The following is a 27,661-nucleotide window of genomic DNA, read 5'->3' on the forward strand; positions in this document are numbered from 1 at the left end:
TCGCGGATACGTTGCGCCTTCGAATTTGGCATGCAAAAGCTGCCCCGTAACCCTGGAGCTATGCACAGTCTTGCGTCTACCCACTGTGTCGATGCCAAATTCTGCGAATACCTCCCGTATCAGCTATGAGCAACACTTTCAATGAGATAGAGATCTTTGTATGCGTCAAGAGAGATTGCTCTATGAGCTTCATGGGCGTGTGCTGGACACGTTGCATCATGCACGATTGCGTCATCGCCTAAGAACCCACGATGCCACCAACCCCGAGCCATCAACACCTGCGTTGCTTCTCTCCACTATCCTTTCGCTCATGTACTTCCATTGCGCAACCCTGCACTGACAAGCACGAAGCTGCTCAAACTCCGTCTTACCCTCGTAAGCCTGTAAACAGTCATCTGCTAACCATTCATGCGTTCACTCGACTACTCCAAAGTTGAAAGCGACACAGCTTTTCCCGCTCTCTCTGGCGTCAATACTATGCATAGGATCACCGCGCATCGGATCAGTGTCCCCGCTTTGACCTTGACTGCGTGCAGCAAAAGGTGTAAAGGATGTGATAATGTGTACGTTTATATTAAGATTACAAAAGGCAAGGAAATGGGTATCTACAATGTTTTGCTCATCCTTCTCTTTCCTCTTCAATCTTTTCACAGCTCTCTACCCAGCCGCAAGTATCACGCCTTCCCCCCATTCGCAGCAGCAATCGTGCTCAAATCATCATGCGCTGTCTCAAACCTCTCAACAGGCGGCCTCTCCACTTTCTCCACATGTCCGACCTTCTCCTCTGGCACACCACTGCTGAACAGACCCGCACCAGTTCCAGCAGTAAAGTACCGCTCAACACCCGGTCTCTCCTCGTTCAACACCTGCTCATTCACGCTCTCACCAACCGGCACCATACTACCAAGTTGCTTCTCTTCCGAATCGACGTCAATAGCAGGCGGCGTAGTAATATTGACACTCGCAAGCGTAAGCGTACTAGCGTTAACATCCTTCCCGTCCGGCCCATCCACCTTGAGACTAAACGGGTACGCGATACCGCCAGCCGTTGGGCGCGTAGTCAGGGTATCAGTTTCCGGGATGATGGTGCTGGAATTCTCGGGATTGTCTGATACGATGATGTTGGGTGGTACACCAGGCTCACTGAGTACGCTCGTGGGGGATGGGAGTGGGGAGGCAGAGCGTTCTGGGGCGAGGGTCGTTGCGTCGGCGAGGCCGGGAGTGGGGAGGTCGATCTTCGAGAGGTCATCCATGGGGAGGCCGGTTTGGCCTTGGTCGGTCACGGCGGAGTGGCGGGAGTGGGAACGCGAGCGTTTCACGCCTGGGGCGGTGAGGTTGTTGGGTCGACTCCGTGTTGGCTTGCTTTCTGTTGCACCGTCGGTGGTCGTGTTGGCCGGATCTTGGGCGGAGGTAGAAGTCTCCGTATCGGGGTTCTGGTCTGCCTTCTCCTCTCGGACAATCTAAGGTGCGTTAGTATGGATGTCGTACCTGATATTGGCGGGAGGAGTGCACTTACAGTAGCTGAGTCATGCTTACTTCCCCATCCAGCCCACATCGACATACCCCAACTCCTCTTCTTCGCCTTTTCGGCCTTCATGCCCTTGATCCTCCTACCAGCCAAGGCAGTAGGTGGGGGTGTCTCGCCCTCGAAGCCTTCGAAGCCTTTTTGCATATCCTTAATACGCTGCTTTTGGATCTTGATCTTTTGCTTAGCAAACTTGCTGTTCCACTGAGATTGGGCTTTCATCCATTTGCTGACTGGTCCAGTCTTTGGCACGCCCACATCGACGCTAGGAATGTTCAGTGCAATAAGCTCTTCCTTCGGGGCGAGTGCATATATACGCCCGTGCCGATCGATGCGCTGGCGGATCATGTGGCGCTCGAATGGCGGAATCGCGTCACCAGCTCGACCAACACGTGCATCTTGAGCAGCTTTCTTCTCGGCCTTTGTGGGCTTGGGGTATTTGTTCGAGGACTTCGGGTCGTCTGAGGAAGAACCGGAACCAGCCTTGTCAGACTCGGACGAAGTACCTGAATCACTGCTCATAAAGGAAATGTCATCGTCATCAAGGATGTCGATGGACTTGTTCTGGGCGCGTGCAAGTGCCCAGGCACCGAACTGGGCTATACTACGGTACATGTGCTTTGCTGGGCGGGTAAAGCTGAGAGTAGGCGCGACGTGACATAGGTCATCCCAGACCTGAAGCTGAACATTCGTGGGCCTATAACTGGCGGCTTGAGCTTGTATGGACTCGGCGGTCTGGTTGTTGGAAGGTGGTGGTATGTAAGCCAGTGGTTGCGCAGCTTTGTGCGCGAGGTAGATCTGCTCGTCTCTGAGTAGCTCACCACCACCCGTTTGGATGAGTAGAGGAGGTAATCCTCCGAGCGTCGGCTGTAGCACCGGCGATACCAGAGGATGTGTCAAGAGATGATTCGGGGCGTACATCTGGATCTGGTCCTTAATCTCCACGCGTTCATCTTCGAGCTGAACCGATAGCTGGCTCTTGGGTCCAATGCTGTATTTTCCATTTGACGAGATCCAAGTACCCATGCCTTGTCCTGTAGCTGATGGATCGGCGACCTCTTCTAGAGGTGGTAGGTCTCCAGATTGGACGGAATAGCCTCGTACGCGCTCAGCTTCCGCCTCCTTCTTTGCCGCGTGGTCTTCTTTCTTGTCTGAACTATTCTTCTTCTTGGTGGAACCTTTGAGGGATGCTTCGATGCTAAGCATGTCGTCTGCGTTGGGAGGTGCTATGTATGGTCAGTGGTAGCTTGTCGACACAGACACGACCAACTTACGCCAGCTCATGCTCGGCTTGTGGATGAAGCCATGCGAGGGTATGTAATCCATCTTGCCATCACCTCCTAGACTAGGAAAGCTATGTGTCAAATCTACCCATGGACTGATCAAGATGGCTCCCGCGGGCAATGGTATGCCTTGATCGCGCATTGTCACGAGCATGCTGAGTACCATGCCACCACCTGCCGAGTCACCAGCGAGTATAATCGTCGTAGGATCGTGCTTTTGTTCGAGAAGGTAGAGGTAGGCGGCCAAACCTAGAGTGATCAGTACTATCTCTTCAGAACATCAAAGTTACTTACAGTCATGCAGACCACACGGGAAGGGGAACTGAGGCGCAAGTCGGTATTTGGGCGCCAGAACCCTAGCCTTGAGCTTGCGCGCATGCCTCTGCATCTGATAGCGATGCTCATCGACGCTGCCAAAGAAGTAGGCGCCACCGTGGACATAGAGCATTATGCGATCGCCTTTGGTAATTGCCAGCTGTTTCCTCGCATCGTAGTCCTTGCGCATCTCGATCCACTCAGCCTTGAGGGTTGTGCCTTCGCGTCTCCACTGCCACCAGTTCTTTCCTCCGACTGCTTTGATGCCTTCTGGTCCCAATTGCGCATTGAGTAGTTCCGCTGAGCGCTGTAGTAGAGTGGCCGAAACCTCGACTACATTCACGTGCACCCAGCGCGGCACTGGAACCCATTGCGACGTGAAGGCTTGTAGTTCGTCGACCGTGTGGAACGAGGCATAGTGGAGAAAGCGGCGGATGAGCTCGAGGCCTTCGTGATACGAGATGTGTGCCGTGGGCTTTTGCGCAAGGGGTCGGCGATTGAGGTAATGCGAAAGATAGGTCTGAATAACCGTGGGCGTCACAGCCGCGCCCACAGAGATGGTGTTGACAGGCATCGCGACTCGGGCTTCAGGGGTGCGCAGCTATCCGAGGTGGCGTAGGACGCGCCCAACTTCTGTCGCGTAGAAACCTGTGCAGTAATCGTAGCCTCTTCCACGGCAGGAATTAACGAAGACGCGTTCTAACAAAGGAAAATGTACGAGCTGTGAGAAGCGCAGGGAGAGCTTCACGAGCCTTAGGGGTAGGGAGTGGAGATGGTCCCCCGGATTTTCGGTGCACTTCTCAACCCCTGCACGACCCGCCTGTACGACGTCATCGAGACCCTTTTCTACTTTATCCGAGCGTGTGAACCACAAGATGGCAGTTGATCGTTGCCATGCCCGGCGCTCAGCATGAGCTTGATAGCTCGTCATCAGCATTTCATCAGCAATAATCATCGTAACTGGCAGTCGATCGTCTGTAAGACAGGCGACCCTGAGGCCATAGGAAGTTCTGCTCAATAGATGAGCACTTGTTTCTGGGGACATTGTTCGCTTGGGACTATTGTCCACACCTTGGTTGTGGCGCTGTTTCAAGGTCGCATTGAAGACGCGGCTACCTAGGGAATATAGGCAGGTACCTGGTACAGCAGGGTGGGATCCTGGAGTCAGGGCGGTATATGTTTCATGTGTCATCTTTGGGATGATGCGACAGCGGAAGCAACGGTATTGACTGTGTTGCTAACCTGTGAAGAAGCGACCTCGCGAGCACCTGGGCAGTCCCATTGACACATGCCGTACGGATCAGGGCTAGCGTATTGGAAGCTTAGTCACTTACCATCCCCAGGCACCGTCTCAGCCTTGGAGCAGTAGCTTCTACACTTCTGGCTCATCCCCGCGCACCCATCTCACCCATTTCGCCGACCAACGGCTGTCATTATTGAATTGGAATTGATCACACCAATTACGATAAAGAACTTTTGTTAGGTTATCAGTAGAGCCGACGACTGCTCTCGGCGCCTACAGCGCAGCACGCGGCGGGTTCACTCGAGCGGGGCGTCTGCCACGTCTGCAACCAGGGTTTGCAGCGCGTCTATTAATCCTGCAGTAACCTGACTCAGGCACACGCTTGAACTGTCGTAAGGACGGGAGTCACCGATGCCTCCCGCTGTCAAGATCTTTGTCTCGGATTGCTGGCTTTCCGCCGGGCCGATGCGAGGATGCCTGAAGTCAGAGGGCAGACCTATGGGCCTGAGTGCAATTTGCTGAATCGAAACACGGCCATTCAAAGACGTCTCTCATGACCTTTGTTCGCAAATCACATGCGCCTGAGTGCACGAGGAACCATGCAGCTAGAGGCCCGAATTGTGCGCTGCACACGCATGCAGCAGACGTACTCCGTATCCTATCTGGTCTCTCGGTAGGCGAGAGTTCTTCCCATTGGGCCCTACCATACGATTCGGGTTGCTCCCAGCGTGTAGCCGGGCATCGTCAAGGGCGCAGGATAGGACCAACGGCATGCTCCAGATAGCTGACACATCGAACGCTACTCCGAGAGCATCGTCCTGCATAACGCCGCCGTGTAAGCAACATGAGCCCGATCACCCGGAACTATAACGCGGAGTTCAGAGGTCGCACGGGAAGCTTCAATCCCAATCATCTTCCTCTTGACAATTGCCCCAAGTGTAAACAACGATCAAACATCATGATTGCGGAACACAAGTCCACCCTACTCGAGCTGGCCCAGGAGGTCCAGCAGCTGACTACAAAGATCGTCACTGATTTGACCGAGAAGAAGGTGCCAGAGCCTTCATTCGCCATCGATTCTGACACAATCCCCGAGACTCCGGAGCAGATCAAGTTGCGCGATCGCCTCAATGATGCCGCTCGTGACCTGCTACGTCTCGTCAACGGCCCCAGGAACGACGCGCGAACATTCGTGTGCTACCTGTACGATCTAGCTGCCTGGCAAGTAGCCTGCGAGTTCAACTTTTTTGAGGCTATTCCAGATGATGGATCAGCTACCACCAAGGAAATTGCCGAGAAAGCCGGTATGGACGAAGACCGCGTCGGTCGTTTTCTTCGTATGCTATCCTCCGATCGTGTCTTTGAAGAATCTGAGCCGGATGTGTTCAAGCACACATCACGGAGCGTACTTTACTTGAAGGACAAGCAATGGCGCGATGTCATGGCATACCAGTCAGTGCTTGCCTGCCTTTCTACAAATGGATCTAATACTAAGTCATTTGCAGACTGGATGAGTTCTTCAGGGCAGCTTCGGAGACCGCAGAGAGCATCAAAGAGTCACCAACAGTGACAGATGGCAAGAGGAATGCCTTTGTGACACGACACGGTACCGTTCTCTTCGATTACTATAAGCAAGATCCCAAGCGAGCAGCTCGCTTTGCCAGTGCAATGGCCGGGGTATCAAGGCGTAAGTCGTTGACACTCTTATACAAAGCTCATCACTAAGCGACGCAGTTGAAAGGCATTTTGACAACCTTAAAGAGAGCTTTCCATGGGATAAGATTAGTGGACGAAAGGTCATTGACGTTGGAGGTGGGAGTGGCCACATGAGCGTCAATCTTGCCCGGGTATGCGGATACGATGCCGAAGACACTATGCGCGCTTTACTGACTTTGCAAAGACCTTTCCCAATCTGGAGCTCATTGTCCAGGACTCATTGACCATGTTGTCATCTGCATCGCAAAACGACTTTTCGGATCTCAATGGCCGTGTCACGTTCATGCCCCACGACTTTTTCACGAAGCAACCTGTCTCGGGTGCAGCGGCATATCTCCTACGCTACATCACTCACAACTGGAGTGACGAAGACTGCATTCGCATCTTCAGGGCACTAGTTCCTGCTTTGGAGAAGAGCCCTGCTGGAACACCGATTCTGATAAACGATGTGGTCATGCCAGCCCTTGGTGAAGTCTCCCGGTACCAGGCCAACCGTATGCATCAGGTCGATCTCATGATGATGTTGATGCTTGGAGCCAAACAACGCACGGAGGAACAATTCCGTCGTCTTCTTTCAGATGCCGACTCACGTCTCAAGGTGAGCTTATCAGTGAGCAGCACACAAGTGGCGTGGTACTGACTTCGCTCGCAGATCAAGGCCATTCACGGCAAAGGTAACATGAGTCTGATTGAGGCGTATCTCGATACTGAGGGCACTCCCGCAGCGCAAGAATCGGCTGATGTCGAAAGCGCGGTTAGTGGGGATGTCGCCGAACAGCTGCTGGGAGATCCCACTCTGGCAGGTAGCAAGCGCACTGCGTCTCGCATGTAAGGAGAGTCTCAACTTTGTTATTTCCGATGTACCATTCGTCTAGACCAGCCAATCGTTGTGAAGTGGGAAGAAGACGAGTCAGGCCATGTACTTGCAGACACCTCGTTTATATGAAGAACGCATCCCTTGCGGCTACCCTTCCTTTCCAAGAATTGAGTGCAGGCTGTCAAGTCTGCGACTGCTCGTATTGGGGCGTGCCTGCTGTGGCGCTTGCTGCCAAGCGGGGTTTAGCCTGAAATTGCCCCTCGTCACCATCTGGGCATCTGCGCGCGCTGAACCTCAATCCTTCCACCATCATCCACCCCACGCGTTCAGGCCGACATGACACCGCCGCCATGTCACCCGACGCGCGCAAAATTTGTTGCACGAACAGGAACCAAGCGCGCTACACGCAGCGGTAACCTTGTTATTCGATGACGGGCATGCACGCGCTCCACTACGGCTCGTCTGTAACGGGGCAGCTCCACACCACTTCGGCTCATTTCGTACTCCCTTGCAGTGCAGACGGATGCAGGATCGAAGCCATGGGTGAGATCCTTCGCGTGTTCCTAAACGCCATGCATTCTGCCTTTGCAGGTTACACCGCTGCTTTCTGATCCTTCGGGGCGGCACGCTTGAGGCGTTCGGGTGGCCTTCCATCGCCTGGTCAAGTTCCGTGATAGGCTGCTTTCACTATCACTGATTCCGATGCCATACACAAAGCTACCACTCTGCCACTGATCTGTACGAGGCCGAAGCTTCCCCGTAAATACCTCTGGTAGCGACCAACAAACAATAGCCACGTAACGGAATCGATCGCGATAGTCTGATCACTCATCTTACTCAAGCGCACAAGGTCCTAACCAAGTGGCTACGCATGCATGACCTTAGCACGGTGTCTGTTCTGGGAATCGAGCGTTGATAGCCTCCACGGCCTTTCCCAATTTGATCAGCATTTGTCAATAGCAGCATGAAATCCCGAAAGAGCAGTAATCATTGGGCAGAGAGGATTTGGGACGCATGTGTTGATGTCTCTTTGTGTTGTTCCCGGAGATGTCTGCGCAGTGCTCGCCATGGGGTTCGCGACAACCGAGTACGCGAAGGATGCGCTACTGATATGCCCTTGCCTCCTGTACTGTAAGGGGACGTTCTCGTCTCTGTGCTTGATTGTCAGGCAGTTGGTCTACGCAACATGTGGTGCGTGGCAAGGGCTGTGATAGACATTGTGCAGCTAAGCGTGTCAGGGAGGGTCTCTTGCCGCACGCACGCAGAACCCCAGTGATCATTGTGGCTGCTGGCGACCGAACCTCGTCTGGGGCATCTCATTTCAATTGACAAGGGCTCTCCTGATCCTTCCATTAGAGGGCTCTGTGGTGTCCTCTCATCAATGGCCATATTGAACAGCTGCAGTTTGCTTCAACATCTTTTTTGGCCAAGTCATCAATAAAGTTCAACACTACTCATGACCTCTGACGACAATGACATATGAAGATACCAAGCCGATGCCCATTGCCATTGTAGGCTTCGGGTGCCGATTTCCAGGCGACGTCACGAACGGCGAGAAACTATGGCAGATGTTGGTCGAGAAGAAGTCCGCTCGCACCGATGTACCTCCAGACCGCTTCAACGTTGATGCATTTTACAATCCCGATGGGGATCGTTTCGGGACGGTAAGTTTACGCCATCTACCGTGCGGACCGCTCCGCTGACCCATATCTAAGTGCAACAACCGCGGCGGGCACTATCTCGCTGAAGATGTTTCGTTGTTCGATGCGCCGTTCTTCTCGATATCGCCAGCCGAAGCTATGGCCATGGACCCCATGCAGCGGTTACTGCTCGAGGTAACATACGAGGCATTGGAAAACTCAGGGACGCCACTAGCCCGAGTCTCCGGATCCCAGACTTCATGTTATGTCGGTTGCTTCACAAAAGACTACGAGGAGATGCAACGGCGAGATATGGAGCTAGCACCCAAGTATCAATCAACTGGCGCTTCGCAGACGATGCTATCGAACCGACTGAGTTACTTCTTCAACCTGAAAGGCCCGAGTGTGAGCATAGACACAGCCTGCAGCAGTGGACTCGTTGCTGTGCATTTGGCTTGCCAAAGCCTGCGCACTGGTGAAAGCTCCATGGCGATCGCGGGAGGAAGCAACCTCATATTGAGTCCTGACATCCAGATCGAAATGAGCGACATGCACTTCCTGAGTCCAGACTCAATATCGCACGCCTTTGACGACCGAGCCAATGGCTATGCGCGAGGGGAAGGTGTTGGCGCGATCATACTGAAGCCATTAGATCTAGCTCTACGCGACAACGACCCCATTCGAGCCATCATTCGCGGCACGGCTGCCAGTTCAGACGGACGAACGCCGGGCATCACGATGCCTTCGAAAGACGCACAGGTCGATCTTATACGCTCAGCATATCGCGCCGCAGGGATCGACGTAAGTGAGACGGGATACTTCGAGGCGCATGGTACAGGGACGGCTGCGGGGGATCCTATAGAAAGTGGAGCAATTGGCGAGGTGTTTACCGCGAGCCGTCCCCACCGCATCTCTGCGACAACCGAGGGAGTTGTTCCTCTCTCCATTGGCTCGGTCAAGACAAATATGGGTCATTTGGAGGGAGCTAGCGGCATTGCTGGGCTTATCAAGGCCATGCTAAGCGTCGAGAAGGGCATGATTGCACCAAACCTTTGGTTCAGCCGGGGCAACCAAGCCATCGACTTTGAAGGATGGCGGGTCGAAGTGCCCACAGAGCCTAAAGAGTGGCCCCTTGACGGTCTGCGGCGCGCAAGCGTGAACTCATTTGGTTACGGTGGAACCAATGCTCACGTCATTCTTGACGATGCACATCACTTTCTTCAAAGGCATCATCGCTCAGCACGTCACAGAAGGAACGACTCCGGTTTCGTCAGCCCTGTGAGTGACGACTCCTTCAGCAACCAACCGAGATCGCGTCTCTTCCTACAATCTGCCAACGATGAGCGAAGTCTTATCCAGATGGGCCAAGATCTGTCGAAACACCTTCAACGTCAGGATGTCTTCGACGAAGAGCAGCTACTGGATAATCTGGCGTACACATTGTGTGAGCGTCGATCACAATTCCCCTATTGCTCAGCGATTGTTGCGACGGAAAAGCTCGATCTGGAAAGCAAACTGCAGGACGTTCGACCAAGCTCTGCTGGTGGCGTAACATCACAGCGGATAGGCTTCATATTCACTGGCCAAGGCGCTCAGTGGTGGGGTATGGGAAGAGAACTACTCCATTACCCCGTCTTCCGGAAGAGCTTACAACGATGCGAATCTGTCGTGATCAGTCTGGGTGCCGGATGGTCACTGATGGAAGAGCTGCTCAAAGACAAAGCTACCTCGCGGGTCAACGAAGCGACGTTTAGCCAGCCACTTTGTACTGCTCTGCAAATTGCATTGGTGGATTTGCATGCATCGTGGAATGTTCGTCCGCAGAGTGTAGTTGGCCACTCCAGTGGCGAGATCGCTGCTGCATATGCCACCGGTGCGCTGAGCCTTGAGTCGGCGATGACCGTCGCATATTTCCGAGGTTTATTGTCGCCAAAGGTCAAGAGTATGGGACTTGAGGGACGAATGATGGCGGTTGGCCTGTCCGAAGATGATGCAAAGACCGAGATTGCAGAGTTGGGTAAGGGTCTTGGCAAAGCTGTCGTAGCTTGTGTGAACAGTCCGCGTGGCGTTACCATCTCTGGCGATGTTGCTGCCATTGAGAATTTACATAAGGCTCTGGAGGCCAAAGGCGTATTTGCGCGGCTGCTCCAAGTGGATACTGCCTATCATTCCCACCACATGCAGGCGATCGCGGAGGAGTATCTTGCCCGTCTCCAAGAGGCACAGGTCGCAACGATTAAGACTGATGGGCGAGTTTCAATGTACTCTTCCGTGACGGAAGACGTGATCAGTCCAGACCAGCTCGGTGCCGAGTACTGGGTATCGAACCTCGTCGGAAGCGTGCGCTTCTCTAGAGCGTTGGCCAAGCTGTGCACCTCAGACTCACAGGATGGGAAGACTGCTGTGGAGATACTGCTTGAGGTTGGACCACATGCCTTGTTCAAACTCCCAGTCAAAGAAATCCTCGACGCCACTTTCGACCAGAAACCGCAAATACAGTATCTTTCCACGCTCATTCGCAACAAGCCTGCCGATACGACTGCGCTCGAAGCAGCCGGCCAACTATTCGCTCACCGATATCCGGTCGATCTGCACGCCATCAATTTCCCGACCGAACCCAAGCAGCCACTATCCGTGCTCACCGATCTTCCCCAATATCCCTGGAACCACACCCGCCGCTACTGGTGGGAGTCGCGCCTTAGCCGAGACTACCGTTTCCGACGGTCTGGTAGGACCGATATCTTGGGCGCACCGGTCAATGACTGGAACCCAATGGAGCCTAGGTTCAGGAACTTTATGCGCTTGCGCGAGCAACCGTGGCTGCGGGATCATGTCGTTCAAGGCGATGTGCTGTTCCCGGCGTGTGGGTACTTGTGCATGGCTATTGAGGCGTGTCGGCAGATGTGTACTATCTCGCCGTCTAATTTCCTTCCGCAGGGCGTCAGTAGCGCGGCTGAGTATCGACTTCGCGAGGTCAACATTTCGCGCGCACTTGTTGTGCCGGAGGCTGATGAGGGTGTTGAGACTTGTTTCTCTATGAAATGCAACGCCATTCACGGTGGGCCATCATCGCCAGTCTGGCACGACTTTCGCATTTTCTCCTACACTGCAGATGGAGGCTGGGTAGAGAACTGCCGTGGCTTGGTCTCGGTATCAGGCCAATCTACCTCGGACGAACAGCTCGCTCAGGACTGTGTCAATGACTGGAATACCGTGTACCCAGCTGGCGGACACAAAATGGACGTCAAATCATTCTACCGCAGTATCGACGCCATTGGTCTTACGTACGGACCAATGTTCCAGGGTCTGAAGGATATTTGCATCAACCCGCAAGTTCCTGGCAAAGCCGCCGGAGTCGTTCAGGTCACTGATACAAAATCGAACAACCCAAAGGGGTTCGAGTATGACCGCCTGTTACACCCAGCTACCTTGGATACATTCTTACAACTAGGCCTGGCTGCACTTGGCGGTGCTGAGCTAAACCAGCTCGATGGCGCCATGGTGCCTACGTTCATCGAAGAAATTTCTATATCCGCCGATATTGCAGCCCAGATCGGTGACTGTCTCAACGTTGTCGTGAATGCTCAACGCTGCGGCGCACGACAAGCTACTGGAGATATCTTCGCGCTGGATCCGATTACTTCGCAGCCGGTTATTCTTATGGACGGTTTCAAGTTCATCGCCATCAACTCCAGCAGCGCATCTGATGAGCAGGCGCCACCACCAAAACACTGTTATAAAGCAGTGTGGGAGCCAGATGTAGAACTCATCGATCGCGAACACCTCAACCGCGAGCTTCAAGCAGCACCGAAGCCAGACCACCGCCCGAAGACTGTAAGAGAGCTGGAACTGCTCTCATACTACTTCATTGACAGGGCACTGCAAGAAGTCGCGCCGACTGAGGAGTCAACCATGCTGACACATCATCAAAAATTCTATCGCAATTTATGCGAGCTTCGCGATGCAGTGCTAACGAAGACACATCCCCAACAGACAGATGAGTGGCAACAGCTGCACAGCCCAGAAGTTTCATCGAAGCTTGAGACCATGGTAGAATACTACCGCAACCATGAGACGGCTTATGATGGCAAGCTTCTTGTTCGTGTTGGTGAAGCTCTCCCAGCCGTGTTCCGGCAGGAGGTCGAGCCGCTTGCACTGATGACACACGAGAACTTACTGGAGGACTACTACACTACCGCTGTCGGCATGCCAAATACATATGCTCAGATCTCACGCTACACCACAATGCTTTCGCACAAGTACCCCAATCTGGACTACCTCGAGATCGGCGCTGGCACTGGTGGTGCGACAGTTCCGACGCTGGAAGGCTTGAGCGGTTGTGAAGACCTCCACAGATACCCTCGCCTAAAGTCGTATACCTACACCGACATCTCATCCTACTTCTTTCAGCGCGCCGCGGAGAAGTTCGAAGAGTTTGCACAGTTCATAAACTTCAAGAAGCTGGATGTTGAGCATGATCCAGAAACGCAAGACTTCAAGTCAGCTTCTTACGATGTGATCGTTGCGGCGAACGTGCTTCACGCCACATCAGACATGCATCGCACCATGGCGCATGCGCGGAAGCTTCTTCGGCCAGGAGGAAGACTAATCCTTCTTGAGATGACGAATCGTCTCCTTGCTGCTTCAGTCATCTTCGGCACCTTACCTGGATGGTGGAATGCATCAGAAGAGTGGCGGACTGGTGGACCTCTGCTCACCGAGAGCCAGTGGGAGAACTTGCTGCGCTCGACAGGGTTCAGTACCCTTCAAGCAAGTAGTCCCGACGTCTTGGATCCGCTCGAGGAGGGCACAAGGCTGATGATTGCAACTGCCGTTGAAGCAAAGCCGACGCTGTCAAATGGCGTGATCACTCCACCAGAAAGACCTCGCTTCGTCATCTTGTGCGCCGACTCACGCATCCGTATGAGCAGATTGGACATGCCGTTGGCTCTCAAGAACAGCCTGGAGAAGTCTGGCTTCCAAGCACAGCTCGTGTCGCTCTCCAAGCTTGGCCAACAGGATCTCACTCGTACCATCTGCGTCAGCTTCGTCGAGCTTGAAGAGCCCCTGCTCGCTGATCTCACTTCAGAAGACATTAGGGCCCTTCAAAATATCGCCGAGGCATCGGCAGGGTTGATCTGGATTACACGAGGCGCAGCATCTTCAGATGTTGAACGTCCCGAGCTTGCAGTTTTTCAAGGCCTGGCTCGCACGTTACGAGCTGAGAATGAGAGCTTCAAGTGCATCACAGTCGATTTGGACGTGAGGAGAAACTTGCCTGCTTGTCATGTCGCTGACTTACTTCTTGGCGTCTATGAGAAGCAGCTAAGTTCTGAAAAGAGCGCTAGTCTGGTCGATAGCGAGCTCGTCGAGCAGGACGGCGTTCTTCACATCAAGCGTGCAATTGAAGATAAGAAATCGAACGAGTTCTTGGTTGGTCGGACTGATGCAGCGGCTTTACAACCGCAGATGGAGAATGTGCTACAAGACGGTCGCCCACTAAAGCTCAGCAAGGCCAACACTAGCGTGTCAGACGCGGCTATATTCAAAGAGGATATGATCTTTGCGCAACCCATACAAGCCGGCGAAGTTGAAATTGAGGTTCGCGCTACTAGTCTCAGCTCCAAGGATACCGAGATACTGGATGTGGAACACTTCGATGGCAAGCTTGGCCAAGAGTGTGCGGGTATCATCACAAAAACCGGCCCTAACGTGGCGCACCTTTACGTCGGTGATCGAGTGGCAGTATGGTATCCAGGGACGTTTGCCACCCAAGTGCGCGTGCCAGCAGCTTTTGCGCACAAGATACCCAATGACATGGCTTTTGAAGTCGCAGCTACACTACCACAGGCGCACGCGAGTGCTCACTATGCCTTGAACCACATCGTGCATCTACGACCTGGTGAGACCGTTCTCATTCACGAGGCTGCAGATCCTGTAGGCCAGGCTAGCATCGAGACTGCATTGAAGGCGGGCGCGAAGATCTTTGCCACCGTGAGATCCGACGAAGAGAAGACCTACCTTGCCAAGACTTATGGCATCGAAGAAACCCGTATCTTTTCCAGCCTCGATCTCAAGTTTGTCACTGCGCTTCGGCGCGCAACCAAAGGCCGCGGTGTTGATGTCATCTTGAACACTTTGACTGGTGAGGCACTACAGGCGACGTTCAGTTGCGTCGCTTCTTTTGGCAAATTCGTGAATCTCAACACGCCAAAGACTGAGCGACTAGAGATGGCACCCTTTGGTCGTAATGCGTCGTTCTCATCAGTCGATATGGCTTTGCTGTACACGCAAAAGCCCAAGCTTGCCAGTCGAATGTTCCAAGAAGCTATGAGCGCTACCACGGCGATGAAGACAATCAGCCGTAGCGCTACGCAAATCCTGCCCTGGTCTAAGCTGAACGAGGCTGTCAAGATGTTGCAAGATGCCAGTCACGATAAACAGGTGGTAATGGTGCCGCGGGATAACGATCAAGTTCTGGTATGTCATCATACATACACTGATGTCCGTAATGCGACTAACAAGCTCCAGGTTGCCCAAAGACCACCACCTACTGTCTTCTTCGATTCATCAGCTTCCTACCTCCTCGCTGGCGGTCTTGGCGGTCTTGGACGAAGCATCTCGCAGTGGCTCGTCACGCACGGCGCAAAGCACCTCATATTCATCTCTCGCTTCGGCGCAGTGTCGGAAGAAGCCCAAGCATTCGTCGAATCTCTCCACGCTTCGGGTGTCCGCACTGCCATTTTGAAGTGTGACGTCTCTGACGCACTCGAGCTTTCCAACCTTCTCTCAGAAACCCTTCGCTCCTTCCCGCCCATCAAGGGTGTAATCCAAGGCGCAATGACCCTCAACGACTCCCTCTTCAGCACAATGACATCGCATCAATGGACTTCGACTATTCTTCCCAAAGTCCACGGCTCAAAGAACCTCCACGAGACCACCTTATCCCAACCACTCGAATTCTTCATCCTCCTATCCTCCCTACACTCCTTCATCGGTAACCCTGGTCAAGCCAACTACGCCGCGGGCTGCGCCTACCAAGTCGCGCTAGCGAAATATCGCAACGCGCTAGGTCTGCCAGCTACAGCCATCGATCTCGGCATCGTCGGCGACGTAGGTTATGTAGTCGAGAAGAAGGTTCAAGGTCGCAAAGTGCAAGTCCAGGAGTTCAAACACATCCATGAGAAGGAGATGTTGGCGCTCATCGAGCTGGGCATTCGCGAACCGATGATGGGGCATGTGGTCACTGGTCTTGACTCCGATCTCGACATTAGTAGTCTGAACGATGGAGAAGCGCCGTTCTTCGCACGGGATCCAGTGTTGAGTCACTTGCCGTACTTGCGCCCGCATCTCAAAATCGAGACGCCAGCACACGCATCCAATGATGGCACCACAACCACATCGCTGTCCCTCTCCGCACAGCTATCCTCTTTTTCTTCTGCCGGAGCAGCTAAGGAGTTCATCATTGCAGCGCTACTCAAGAAGCTGTCGCGCAGTCTGATGATGGATGTGTCGGAACTGGAGGCGACTCGTTCGATGAGCAGTTATGGAACAGACTCGCTGGTGGCCGTCGAGATTAAGAACTGGATCCAGAGGGAAACGAAGGCTACTGTCAGTGTGTTTGAGATCCTGCAGAGTGCAAGTATTGGTGGTCTTGTGGATGGTATTGTCGGGAAGTTGGGATTGGACGGTCAGTAGGCGGTGGCACCGGGGTTGGCTTGGTGAGATGGCGCCATGACGAGTACTGATGGGGACGGCGGAGTTGGACTGGTACATATTCCCATTTTCTTCCTTGATGTATTGAGGGTTGATGTAAGTAATGAGCGTTTTTCGTTCTCGATAATGACATATACCGTCGTGATAGTTCCCCTCGTTGTGAACACAGGCCAGCTAGGTGATGCTTACAGCCAATCGACCGAGTAAAAACTATCTTAACCCATCAATGCAATCGCCTCTATATCCCGTTTCATGACTTTCTCGAGATAAAGACACGTTTGTAGCCGCCTGGCTGTCCTGTGCATCTATCTCGGTACAGGCAAGGAGATCTGTAGTCGTCTATTTCGGCGTGCTATCGCGACGGCCTATTACTTCGCATGGAAGCTAGCACCATCGAAGAATCGCTCGTCAATGAACCCGGCAAGCATTAGGACAGTTCCGACGACGATGATTATGATCCCCGTGGAATGACCAGCTCTATGTCCACATCGAGCCTCTCCGAATGCTCGCGTACAGACTAGGCAAGCACATAGACGCCAATTCGAATGAGAAGTCGTGCCTCATCTACACCGAGTTCGCCAATGTAAAGGCCGCAGAGGTGCAAATTCCAAACCGGTCAAGTCCAAGTCGCTGGGGCCAAGCAGACTCTTAACACAGCAATCTTGGAGCACATGCAGGCTTGCACCCTCAAGCTTCATCTAGTCGTCGCCACATCCGCAGCTTTCCAGCTTGAGCTTTTCCAACGTATTCCGAGGCTCTCAAATGTAGAAAAGTTCGACATGATTCTCCTCGATGAGGTCCCACGTGTTACTGAGGCGTCTCTAATGCTCATGTTGGCCATGGAATGGTTCCTCGACGTGTGTCTAGTTGTCTTGGGTGGCGAGCATCTTCGACTTCCGCCTGTCATCTGATCCAAGGGCGAGAACCCCTTTGGTAACGTTCTAGAGATACCGTCACTTGGGCGTCTGATCAAGGCCTACCATGACCGGCCTGTCGTCAACCTCATTCGCCACTACCGTTGCCAATTCCAGATATGCAAACACGCCTCAGCAATCACGTCCAGGATAGACGGCGAGTTCCCAGATCGACGTGATGATTGTGGATCAGCAGGCTTCTACATAGACCACGACATGCGTGAGTAGTTAGTCCACATAGATGCCGGGCGGAGACATTGACACATGAGAATGCTCTTCACTGCACAAATTCACTGCGACTACCTCCTGAATGACATGTGATAATCACGACAAGAGTATGAGGAGAACATGTAGCATTCTAGCACCGATCATCAAGTCAAAGCTCTGCCCTTCCCGTTCATCTCCCCCATCAGCCAATCGCCAGCGGCGACAAGAGCATAAGCCGATATGATGGTAATGTGAAGCTGTTAGTATCTCGGTCAATTGAAGATAAGACCAATATTATACTTACAAGAAACGTAGGGCCACCGTCGGAGGGAGACGATGGCTAGCAGCCGTGGCTGCTCGATCATGAGGGGGTGCAAAATAGAGTCGATGAGTATGTATGATTGAGTTTGTTCTTGACCGCCGAGCCTCCCGAAGCCGCGAACGTCAATTCGCGCTTGTAGCATCCACCACACGAGGCTGATCAAGCGGGATGGAGCAAAGAGATCCGGCAACGATTGTGCTAGGTCGTATCTGTAGATAGCAGAAGTGGTGGAAGAGGGAAGGAAAGGTGGCAGAGGTACGAGCAGATTATATACTGGTGGGCGGCGAATCTCATGCTTGCCGTGCATGAGCGCTCATGACGCGCCGGTGATGTGGAATTAGGCAGAATCTTCCGAGATGCACCCTGGGGACGAAAGGGGAAGGAGCAAACATTGGTATCATTTTCAGCAGCCACGACCAAAAGTGTGAAAGGAACGAAACGCAGCGCTCGATAAAGCTTGGACATATACAGGACGTCTATAGTCGCACGCCATGATCTTATACGACGCACCGCTCACAAACACGCATTCTGTCATCAGGTCGTACTAGATATGTAGTAGATGCACTCGCTTGAGCGAGTTGGATTCATGATCATTGATATTTCGTCTTTGCTCGGGTACAGGTTCTTCTGGAATTTTGCGTTCAATCAGTGGAATCAGAAGGGCTGTACCTACAGCAAACACTATAGGGAGTTTGGAGAAGCGGTATGAGATTAGCAGAAGGTGGACGATGGGAGGGGTGAATGTACTAGCAAGGTACTGCGTGAAGCGTTTCTGACCGCAGTAGGTGTGAAAGCTGGACAGTAACGGAAGACCAAAATGCGTGCATTGCTGATAGGTTTAAAAATAGGAAATGGGGTATCATGTGCTCCTTCACCCAAACGCCAATAAATGCAAGAGCAGTGTCGCAAGGCGGTTGTCAATCAATGCATGGACGTGCGATCAATCCGAGTCGTACCCGACCAACGCCCCAAGCAAGGCCGGCTTCTTCGTCGGCACTGCGGTTTCTGTTTTCTCCTTCTCTTGGCCTGATGTTGATAAGGGTGCAACTGCATCCATCGTCTCAGCATCTCTCTTCCTCTTCAATATACCAAGATTGACTTTCGACGTCCCTGAAGCCTCCTTGTTGAGGAATGGATCGACCACAGCCCTCGTATTGCCCACGAGCGTCTGCTGCAACCCCAGTCTCGACTTCTCTCTCGCTATATCCGCCTTGAGCTTCTTTGTCTTAGGGGCCGGCTCAACGTCCTTCTTATTTTCCACCTTCGCTTCACCAAACAGTGGTTTCCACGACAGCGCTTCCAACGACCTCTCGTCAGCCGTAGCCGCAGCGCCGAACTCCACCAACCCAGCCCGCGTACGATCCGCCTCCGTCTCATCCACAATATCCATCCCCAAACTAAATTTATTCTGCATTCCCTCCTTATGCTTATCCTCTTGTTTCCAGACCTTCCTCTTCCCGCGAAACTCCCTCCTCAACTTCGCATTGATATCGTAAGGATCTCTCCAAACCTCTGCTTTATCGTACAACTCCTCCACTCTCTCTCTATTCTTCTTCTCAATCCCTTTATCCTCCATCTTGCCTTCTAGATTCGCAAAAGCATCGTCCCTCCTCTTCTGCCTCTCTTCCTCCGTCAGGAACTTGAGGTCGCCGTCCGCCGTATCATCCTTCACAGTAGGCCCATAGTCCCGCCGTCGCGCCCCTTCAACGACTACGTATTCGCTATTCTGTGGATCGGTTCGTATCTCCCACCACCCGCCGCACGCACTGTGCTTCATGCGGAAACTCCATATGGGTGTGCTATGGTAGTTCCCTACTTTTTTCTTTTCGGCGTTGAAACGTACGCCTTGGCCAATGATGGCGGGTGGAGTGCAGTGGCTGCACCACACGGCGAAGGGGAGTTCGAAGCGGACGGTCAGGATGCCTTGGGTGATCTTGTTGGCGCGTTTGCCGAGCGCGTGGGAGGAGTTGTTGAAGCTTGGTGGGTTCGAGGCGTCGGGCGGGTAGTACCGCCCCATGTTGAAGCCCTGCATCGTGGCAGGTGGTGGAGGGAGTTTTGCGCAGCGTGCGCTGGATGGTGGTGGTGGACTCTTGGTGCGTGAGTGATGGAGTCGCGAACTTTGGCCGCGGGAGTGGATGACGTAAGCGAACAGCCTTGCTATGGATGCGTCGCTACAGTCACGCGACGGGGCTCTTTCACTGGAAGATGCCGTGTGACGTCATTGACTTCTGCATGTGCGTCTAGCTAACCCTTCGCGCACATGCATCAAACTTCCTGACTCGGAAGGTCAATTAAGGTTGCTGTTGATTGCGGCACTAAAAGGCTTGTCTCACAACAGTTCGGCGACGCTTATCTCCGAGCCCTGAGATCAATACATGTACAGTTGCAAATCATCACACACAGGAAATTCGATGAGTAGAAACGGAAGAATATTCGTGATCGTATTGTTCGGATGTTCGGTCTATGCTAGCCTTACGTCCAAACGCCGTGGAACCTCAGGCTATGTTGCCTTAATGGCAACAGCTTTTTATCAATACGGATATCCTGCTCCCCCTCTTCCTCCTCGTGGGATGACCATGCTTGAATCAATCGACCATCTAAGCCTCGTCCGTGATGAGCTTAGTGATCTTGCCGATAGCGATCGTCTGACCCTGGTCACGGAGGGTGAAACGTCCCAGCTGCGGGTAGTCTTCGAATCGCTCGACACAGATGTTTCCGGCTGTACCAGTGATTTGCAAGCGCGCGATGATGCTCATGCCCTTAGTAGCGAATCCTGGTGCCTTCTTCGATTTCCGTCCAGTGCCCTTCTCCAACTTGTGCAATAGGGCGGTGATGGTAACCTCTTCCTGTGCGGCATGGACGTGGAGCACGCAGTTGAATCCCGCTGTCAGGATAGACTTGATGTCGAGCAGCACGACCTGGGCCTCGAACTGGGAGACGCAGTGGACAGGACGCTTTGGTGAGCACAGAACGTATCCCTAAACATTGGAGTTAGCAAGCGATCAAAGCATAACATCCGGATTTATCTTACAGGCAGAATGTCTTCTTCTTCTACACCACGGAGTCGCACACGGATTTGGTCACCGCAGGTCGCGCCTGGGATTTCCTCTTCTTGTTCACCGTACAAAGCGGAGATGTGAATGGTTTGTCGGTTGGGCATCATGAGGTACCTAAATTTCGTTAGTATGATGGTATTCATCATTTCCGACAGCATCACTTACTTCTGTTCCTTCTTGATGATACCGGACTCGATCTTGCCCTCAATCATGGTACCCATGTCCTTGTACTTGGCGGCGATGGGCATCATGAAAGGCGCGTTGAGCTTACGCTCGAGCGCTTGCATGTTGTCTAGGTATTCGAGCAGAGATGGGCCGTCGTACCAGGGAGCCAGGTCCTTGGGCACACGGGTCTTGATACCTGTGAATGTTTGCGCGCTGACCGGCATCATGCTGATGTCTGTCTTTGGGTTGTACCCGAGACCCTTCAAGAACATGACCACCTTGTTGGTGCACTCCTTGAAACGGTCCTCTGACCACTCAACAGTAGGGTCATCCATCTTGTTGACGACGATGAGAATCTTGTTGACACCCTGTGTCTTGGCCAACATGGCGTGCTCTCGGGTTTGTCCACCCTTCTCGAAACCGGTCTCGTATTCTCCCTTACGTCCAGAGATGACAAGAATACCCACATCTGCTTGTGAGGCGCCACTGATCATGTTCGGCACGTATGTCTTGTGGCCGGGTGCGTCCAGGATAGAGTATCGTCGCTTCTCCGTCTCGAAGAAACCTCGGCCAACCTCGATAGTCTTACCCTGCTGTCGCTCCTCCTTGTTCAAGTCAAGTGCCCACGAGATGTACCATGTTTCACGACCAGCGTCCTTGGCTTCCTTCTTGTACTTGTCAAGTGTTCGCTCGTCCACCATGCCAGTCGAGATGAGAATGCTTCCGCCGAGAGTGGACTTTCCTGCGTCAACGTGGCCCAAGAAGATGATGTTGACGTGCTCCTTTCCGTAAATCTCGGCAAGGGTGGCCTCATCTACAACTTCGTCCATTTCCTTCTCGACGTCCTGTGCCTTGGCCTTCTCCGCAGCCTTCTCCTTCGGTGTCGGGCTGTTGCGGCCAGATGAAGGTGTTGGCGAGGTCCTGCCAGAGCCTCCAGATGCCGGAGTGGGCTCTCCAGTCTTCTCGATGGCCTTCGCAGCGGTGACCTTGGTTCCGGCCTCAGCAGTGCCCTTCTCCTTGTCTGCCTTCTCTTTTGCGGCCGATGGAGCGGCGGGTGTGCCCAGGCTCAGGACCTTGGTGCCGCCTGCCTTCTCAACCTTTGGTGTTGTGGTGTCGCCTCCGATAGACAAGACTTTTGCCTTAGGTGCGCTGTCGCCACCAATCGAGAGAACCTTTGCCTTGGGCGCCTCCTTCTTGGCCTCGGCGGGTGCCGCACCCTCTGAACCAGCCATATCGGTGTCGCCTCGCTTTGCTATCCGTACAGGAGCCTGGCCTTGCTGCGCCTGCTGGGCCTGGAAGTTCTGCTGCTGGGGGTATTGTTGTCCGTAGTTGGGGTATCCTCCTTGCTGACCGCCGTATTGCTGGCCGTATTGCGGGTAGCCTTGCTGCTGTTGGTAGCCACCATATTGCTGACTACCGTATTGGTTGTAACCGCCATATTGTTGCTGGCCGTACTGGTTGTAGCCCTGGTAGCCTCCGTAGGCTTGGCCGGGGACGAATGTGCTGGCGCCGGGCGTGAATGTCTGGGCGCCTGGTGTGAAAGTGGGCGTGTTGTTGAGGTTCATGCCCTGCGCCTGCTGCGCGAGGCGCTCCTCTTCTTGCTCCCAGCTATCAGCCATGGTGACGTCGGTCTCGCGGGGATGTATCGTGTCGTCGGGGTGGTGTGGTGCGACGGCGTGCGAATTTTGGACGACTGAGTCGCTCGTAGGTTGAAAGTGCGTGAAGTCGACCCGCAGCCAGGAAGCGACTATCTTGGTATATAAGCGGACGGGCGTCGAGTGTCGTCGGCGAAAAGTGAAAATGTGCCGGGTCGCTGCTGCCCACGCAGGATTTGGCGGGGTTGCTTTGGGTGGCTGTGTGGGGCTGACTCAACGCCTCGCTGCCTAACATTGGCCAGGGCGCCCAGCAACAAAGGCACTCACCAACCTCAAACATTCACTTTGTCGTCACTTGCCGCACATAATCCCGGTTGCGTTCCCCGGCAACCTGACATTCTGACCTCATGGTTCCTCTCTCCCAACCACTTCATCAACCGCCCCTTCCACACATACAAGGGTGAAGCCCAATCCATATGGCAAGATGGAGGCAATCTTAGCAAAGGTACGACTATGCTTTGACTCCCAACACGTCATAGCAGACAAGGAGTCATTTTCTCGTATTCTTGAATTATGCTGACATGTGATAGGTCACCCAGCAGGCTATGAGCTATGCTATCCGAAGCGGTATAGCAATCACCAGCCACTATGCGCTTAAGCAATGTGGTCGACTGATGAAGACGGTCGATGGCCGAGAAAAGCAGGAACTCGCTACTCTGCAGTTGAGACTTGACTCTAAGATCAAGATCATCTCACCAGCAATCGACATGATCGAATTGATTGCGGCACGCGGAAACACCTCGCTTGAGTCTGCGGTGGGTCTCACAAAGTCTCTTCGGTGGGATATCCAAACGTTAGGTAGTCGTGTCGAAAAGGCCGTCGCTGAAGAGCAGCTCGCAAGAAGAGGCAGCTCCAAAGCAAAATCACGCGATCAGAACGATGTCGAGCTCAAGATCATCATCGACGAGATGAAGAGGCTACTAGAGCGCATCGAAGACGCCGTACCACTGATCAATCTGGCAATCACTACATCTGGTACCAGTCTCTCGACTACACTCCCAGCTACTGTATCGCCATCACGACTTCTACAGGCTAGCACCTTTCTCACTTCTGGCGATATGCAGTATTGCGCATCGAAGCCTAGGGCTCAGCAAATTGGTCCGACCTTCACACTCTCCATGTACATGTTGTTCGCTGGATATGCGCATCGAGCTCACGAAGAAGACGTGCGAGAGACGACGTGGAAGGAGGTCATGCACAAGGCGCGTGTCACACTAATGAGAGTCCCACTAGACAACGTGTATGACTATCCGACGCCCTTGGGGCAGGACAGTCGACGAGCTCATGAGGCTAATCACCGTCACATTCCATCCGACAGCATGTTGCAGGAGTTTGCTTATCAGCTACTCATCGTCGAAGACTTAGATGATGGCCGTATGCATGAGTTCGAAGACGACGAACCCCAGCCAGGACCATATGATGGTGTCCAGCAAGCGGGCGTTCGTGAGATCATACCCATACACGAAGTGTCCAAGATCTTCTATGCCGATACGGGTAAGATACTGAACATTGGTTCCGACAACGAGAGCAACAACCCAATATTGTTGTTGAAGCGAGACGTCAATGCAGCGCCACCTCGCCGGATGATGGAACGCGATACCGAGGAACCTGGCTATGAGTCGGATGACTCACATACAGCTGCTGAAGATGAAGATCCCGAGCAAACAGAGTTGGAAGAGCAACTGCGACGCGAGTCGACTCCACACCTTGAAGAGCCCGCTCCGCAAGAGCCTGAACCACCAACCTACCCCTGGCGATTGCCTCCCACGCTCGATCTTGAATGGATGGCATTCGAAGTATACATCGAAGACCCCACCACCGACTCTGAGATCGACGAAACAGAGGACTTCACGGAGGATGTGTCATCACCATCCCCAGCAGCCACACCTACACCACCCGACTTCCTCGGCCGCTTCTCCAACCTTAATCTCCGACCTAGCACACCTACTTCTCCTCAGCCGGATTCAAGAAACCAGATAATTCCCTCTCCACAAAAAGCTTCCGCACCAACTCCACAATACAAGCAACAAGCCCCGACGTCTCTACCCGCCATCAAAACTTCGCTCTCGCTTCTGGAAATGCTCATCCGCTTGACTGCTCTCCAGCAATTCCAGCAATCTTCCCACCTCGCTATCCCTGATGAGTTCCTCAACTTCTTCCTCTCGGATAGCAGTACAGTGGGCGCCGGTGGTGATTCCGAGTTACGACGACGAGTGAGAAGGGAGGCCAGGATGAGGGTGGGCTTCGATCCATACGATGAGAGTCCGATCAAGAGGAGAGGAGAAGAGTATCTGGAGCATGAACTGCACGAACACGGGCATGAACAAGTGCACGACCACGAGCGAACTGAGTGGACAGATACGCCCACTGCGAACGACGGTAGAGGTTACGATTATGATAGCTATCCCATCGGTCAGCGCGGTTCATCGCCCTACTCACGGTCACGAGGCGGTACACCAACGACGTTCAGCTCTACGCCTATTCCATCTTCTGGTCATCGGTCGAAATCATCTGTCGACATCTCGTTCTCTGGACGGCATAGTCTGGGTAATGTCTCCTCGCCAAGCCCTCTCCTCCGACGAGCAACAACCCAACCGGGCCAACATCTCAATCAGATGAAACAGCCCAACTTCTCGAGGAGACAGACGGGTGATACAACGATACCGCGTACGAGTAGTGTGCCGCCTGATACACCACCTAGTAGTGTGGCTAGGCCGAATTAGAAGTATCCGGTGCTTACGAGACCACGATTACGATGAAAGAAGAGTATCATGAGCGAATGTGTGCAGATTGTTTCATGTTCAGATTCGAAAGAGCGAGCGATTTCAAGCATCAAAATGGGCGTTCTAGATACCACTTGTCTTTTCTTCATAGAATGCATCTTCGACTATCATAGTTTAGCGTAGCATAGCGAGCAAGCACTCATCACCAGGTCTCCAATAGAACCGCAAAAGGTGAGATTCGTCCTATCGACATATTCTTGCTCCCTTACTTATACCCATCAAAACGGCATACAACAAATAACCAAGCATACAATCCAGGCGCGCCGAAAACACCCCGTGTTTATTCATATTCACATATTCGTTCCTGTTTCATCACCAGATCCCCTACTCCCAGTCCTCCTCCTCATCACTCTCCTCAGGAACAACCTTCTTCTTCCCATCCTTGCCATCCTGCGGACTTCCCGGCGCCCTCGTCGTTGTGCCAGAGACAAGATCGTAACTCGCGTCGCTATCAGCTACGCTCTTCTCATCGTTCGATCGGCGGGGTTGCGCGGGTGTTGGCTTGGCCTCGTCTGTGGGCTTCAGTGTTTTGACTGATGCGGCGAGGTCGATTGCTGGTTTGGGTGTGCTGGCGGTGGTAGAAGCGGGTTTTGTGGTAGCGGTGGAAGGAGCGGCGGCGGTGGATTTAATTGTGGAAGTAGGTTTGCTGGGTTTGGTAACGGTGGCGTTATCGTCGTCGGAGTCGTCGTCAGACTCTTCTTCCTCGGAAGAGTCGTCTTCGTCGTCATCTTCTTCTTCGTCATCGTCCTCGTCTTCTTCTTCGGAGTCTTCGTCCCAGGCTACTTCTTCGTCGGCGGCGGGTGTGGATGCTGTTTGTACATGTTAGCTTTACTATCCTTTCGCACGGCGGAAATGGATTCAACTCACCTTTAAGCATCTCTCTCCTCCTCTGCTCCTCACTCTCAATAACATGGCGCAAGAAGTAGTATCTGCACCAAAACACTTTGTACTCCACCTTCTCCGGGACGCACTTCTCCATCGCACTCCTCAGCTCCTCATGCTTCTCCAGATCCTTCGCAATAGCCTCAGTCTTCTTATCTACATCAAAACCCGACTTCCAGTTTTCCCACTCCGGGCTCGCGGGGTCCTTAAGGAAGGAATCGAGTGTCGAATGGATAACGTGGAGTTGGGCGTCAAAGCGCGTGGCGTGAACAACCTTCTTGCCGCTGCTGTCCTTTGATTCGAAAAGTACATCGCCATCTTTGGCGGCTTGCGATCCTGCTTCGGGAGGCGCGATGGTAACGGCGTCGCGGAGGAAGTTGCGGATGTTGCTGCCGAACTTGAGGAGTGCTTCGTCTGCGGCGTCTTCGGCTTTTTCGACATCCTTGAGGCGTTTGGCGGCTTCGGAGCGGAAGTGCGATAGTATCCCTTCTGCCTCCTTCACGATGTCTGCGGTAAGGGATTCGGGACGGTCGGGGTGAGCTTCTGTATCTTCGGTCGCTTTCTCGGTGGAAGCATCTTGGGAGGTGGAGGCGGATTTGGAGCTTGAAGCGTCGCCGGGTTGGAGCGAGATCTTGCGCGCGTGGCTGATAATGTTGGAGACGCTGGCTGAGGCGTTCTTGACCTGTGGCGCATATTGCTTACTTGCGGTGTCGTAGTATTGCTCGCCCTACACCGCACCTGGTCAGTAAGTGTACCTTGAAACACACACGCAAGTCTTACCTGCTTCCGCACATTTCCCAAGAACCCTCCTAAACGCGCTGCCCACGGGCTACTCGATATAGCTTTGTAAGCATCCTGGAACTCGGCGTTGAAGTTGTTGGTCGTCTCCTGGTGGGCGTTATCTCCGCCGGCGGACTGCTTGGTGGGGTCCTGCGGGTAGCTCTCCTCCTGGATGTGATCGTAGGCGGAATCCATAGTTACGACCGTCCAGAAGGGAGGCGAGGTTTAGGGGAGATTGTGTATAGGGTGGGGGCTAAGGATGTTGTTGTGGTCGTGAGACACAGGCTGGTTGGGTCAATCAAGGGTGCAGGTCAAATGCGGGCGGGGCCATGCATGAAGCTCCGCAATTGCCGCTAGTAGTTGGGCGACGTGCATCACCAGTTCAGGCACGCTCGCGTTGCACAAACAATGGTCAAGACTGTTGACGCGGCCATGATTAATTTTGCTTTCATTCTGAATCACCTCCTCCGATAAGGCTCATAGATGGCCATTGTATAGGCCTTATGGTGTCGCCACTCGCTGCCCTCATGCGCGCCTCCTGTGCGGTGTTTGCTGCGTTGCATTCATAGATTCCCATCTATGCAGTATCGTCCACACGACGTATAACATTCCACTGCCTCAGCTGGCTTGGTATCGCTGCTC

General features: G+C 53.4%; 7 protein-coding genes across 7 annotated transcripts; 3 read left to right on the top strand and 4 right to left on the bottom strand.

The window, feature by feature from the left end:
• Positions 1-544: 544 nt before the first annotated feature.
• BKA58DRAFT_389373 (uncharacterized protein) lies at positions 545-3,963 on the bottom strand. The gene is made up of 4 exons (XM_046170736.1): positions 3,103-3,963; positions 2,800-3,057; positions 1,517-2,751; positions 545-1,460 (listed from the first exon to the last, which is right to left on the bottom strand). Exons 1-4 carry the CDS (start codon positions 3,695-3,697, stop codon positions 675-677), a joined length of 2,874 nt encoding a protein of 957 aa, XP_046022309.1. The 5' UTR covers positions 3,698-3,963; the 3' UTR covers positions 545-674.
• A 1,361-nt stretch (positions 3,964-5,324) lies between these two features.
• Positions 5,325-6,914, top strand: BKA58DRAFT_442165 (sterigmatocystin 8-O-methyltransferase precursor; the record flags this gene model as incomplete). Its single annotated transcript, XM_046173890.1, has 5 exons — positions 5,325-5,818; positions 5,872-6,053; positions 6,101-6,213; positions 6,267-6,680; positions 6,735-6,914. The coding sequence occupies 5 exons, from the start codon at positions 5,325-5,327 to the stop codon at positions 6,912-6,914; spliced, it is 1,383 nt and encodes a 460-aa protein (XP_046022310.1).
• A 1,327-nt stretch (positions 6,915-8,241) lies between these two features.
• BKA58DRAFT_220207 (uncharacterized protein) lies at positions 8,242-16,402 on the top strand. The gene is made up of 3 exons (XM_046166221.1): positions 8,242-8,563; positions 8,615-15,019; positions 15,071-16,402. Exons 1-3 carry the CDS (start codon positions 8,372-8,374, stop codon positions 16,235-16,237), a joined length of 7,764 nt encoding a protein of 2,587 aa, XP_046022311.1. The 5' UTR covers positions 8,242-8,371; the 3' UTR covers positions 16,238-16,402.
• Positions 16,403-18,275: 1,873 nt separating this feature from the next.
• BKA58DRAFT_389378 (CWC16 protein) lies at positions 18,276-19,888 on the bottom strand. The gene has a single exon (XM_046170737.1). The coding sequence runs from the start codon at positions 19,728-19,730 to the stop codon at positions 18,639-18,641; it is 1,092 nt and encodes a 363-aa protein (XP_046022312.1). The 5' UTR covers positions 19,731-19,888; the 3' UTR covers positions 18,276-18,638.
• Positions 19,889-20,120: 232 nt separating this feature from the next.
• BKA58DRAFT_389379 (P-loop containing nucleoside triphosphate hydrolase protein) lies at positions 20,121-22,726 on the bottom strand. Its single transcript, XM_046170738.1, has 3 exons — positions 20,920-22,726; positions 20,730-20,868; positions 20,121-20,676 (listed from the first exon to the last, which is right to left on the bottom strand). Exons 1-3 carry the CDS (start codon positions 22,536-22,538, stop codon positions 20,296-20,298), a joined length of 2,139 nt encoding a protein of 712 aa, XP_046022313.1. The 5' UTR covers positions 22,539-22,726; the 3' UTR covers positions 20,121-20,295.
• A 272-nt stretch (positions 22,727-22,998) lies between these two features.
• Positions 22,999-25,297, top strand: BKA58DRAFT_403976 (RanGTP-binding protein-domain-containing protein; the record flags this gene model as incomplete). Its single annotated transcript, XM_046171819.1, has 2 exons — positions 22,999-23,019; positions 23,105-25,297. The coding sequence occupies 2 exons, from the start codon at positions 22,999-23,001 to the stop codon at positions 25,295-25,297; spliced, it is 2,214 nt and encodes a 737-aa protein (XP_046022314.1).
• Positions 25,298-25,681: 384 nt separating this feature from the next.
• Positions 25,682-27,214, bottom strand: BKA58DRAFT_320305 (uncharacterized protein; the record flags this gene model as incomplete). Its single annotated transcript, XM_046167761.1, has 3 exons — positions 25,682-26,166; positions 26,225-26,966; positions 27,020-27,214. 3 exons carry the CDS (start codon positions 27,212-27,214, stop codon positions 25,682-25,684), a joined length of 1,422 nt encoding a protein of 473 aa, XP_046022315.1.
• Positions 27,215-27,661: the final 447 nt, after the last annotated feature.

Source organism: Alternaria rosae (assembly GCF_020736505.1).
Source record: "Alternaria rosae strain MPI-PUGE-AT-0040 chromosome Unknown BKA58scaffold_8, whole genome shotgun sequence".
Taxonomy (NCBI): domain Eukaryota; kingdom Fungi; phylum Ascomycota; class Dothideomycetes; order Pleosporales; family Pleosporaceae; genus Alternaria; species Alternaria rosae.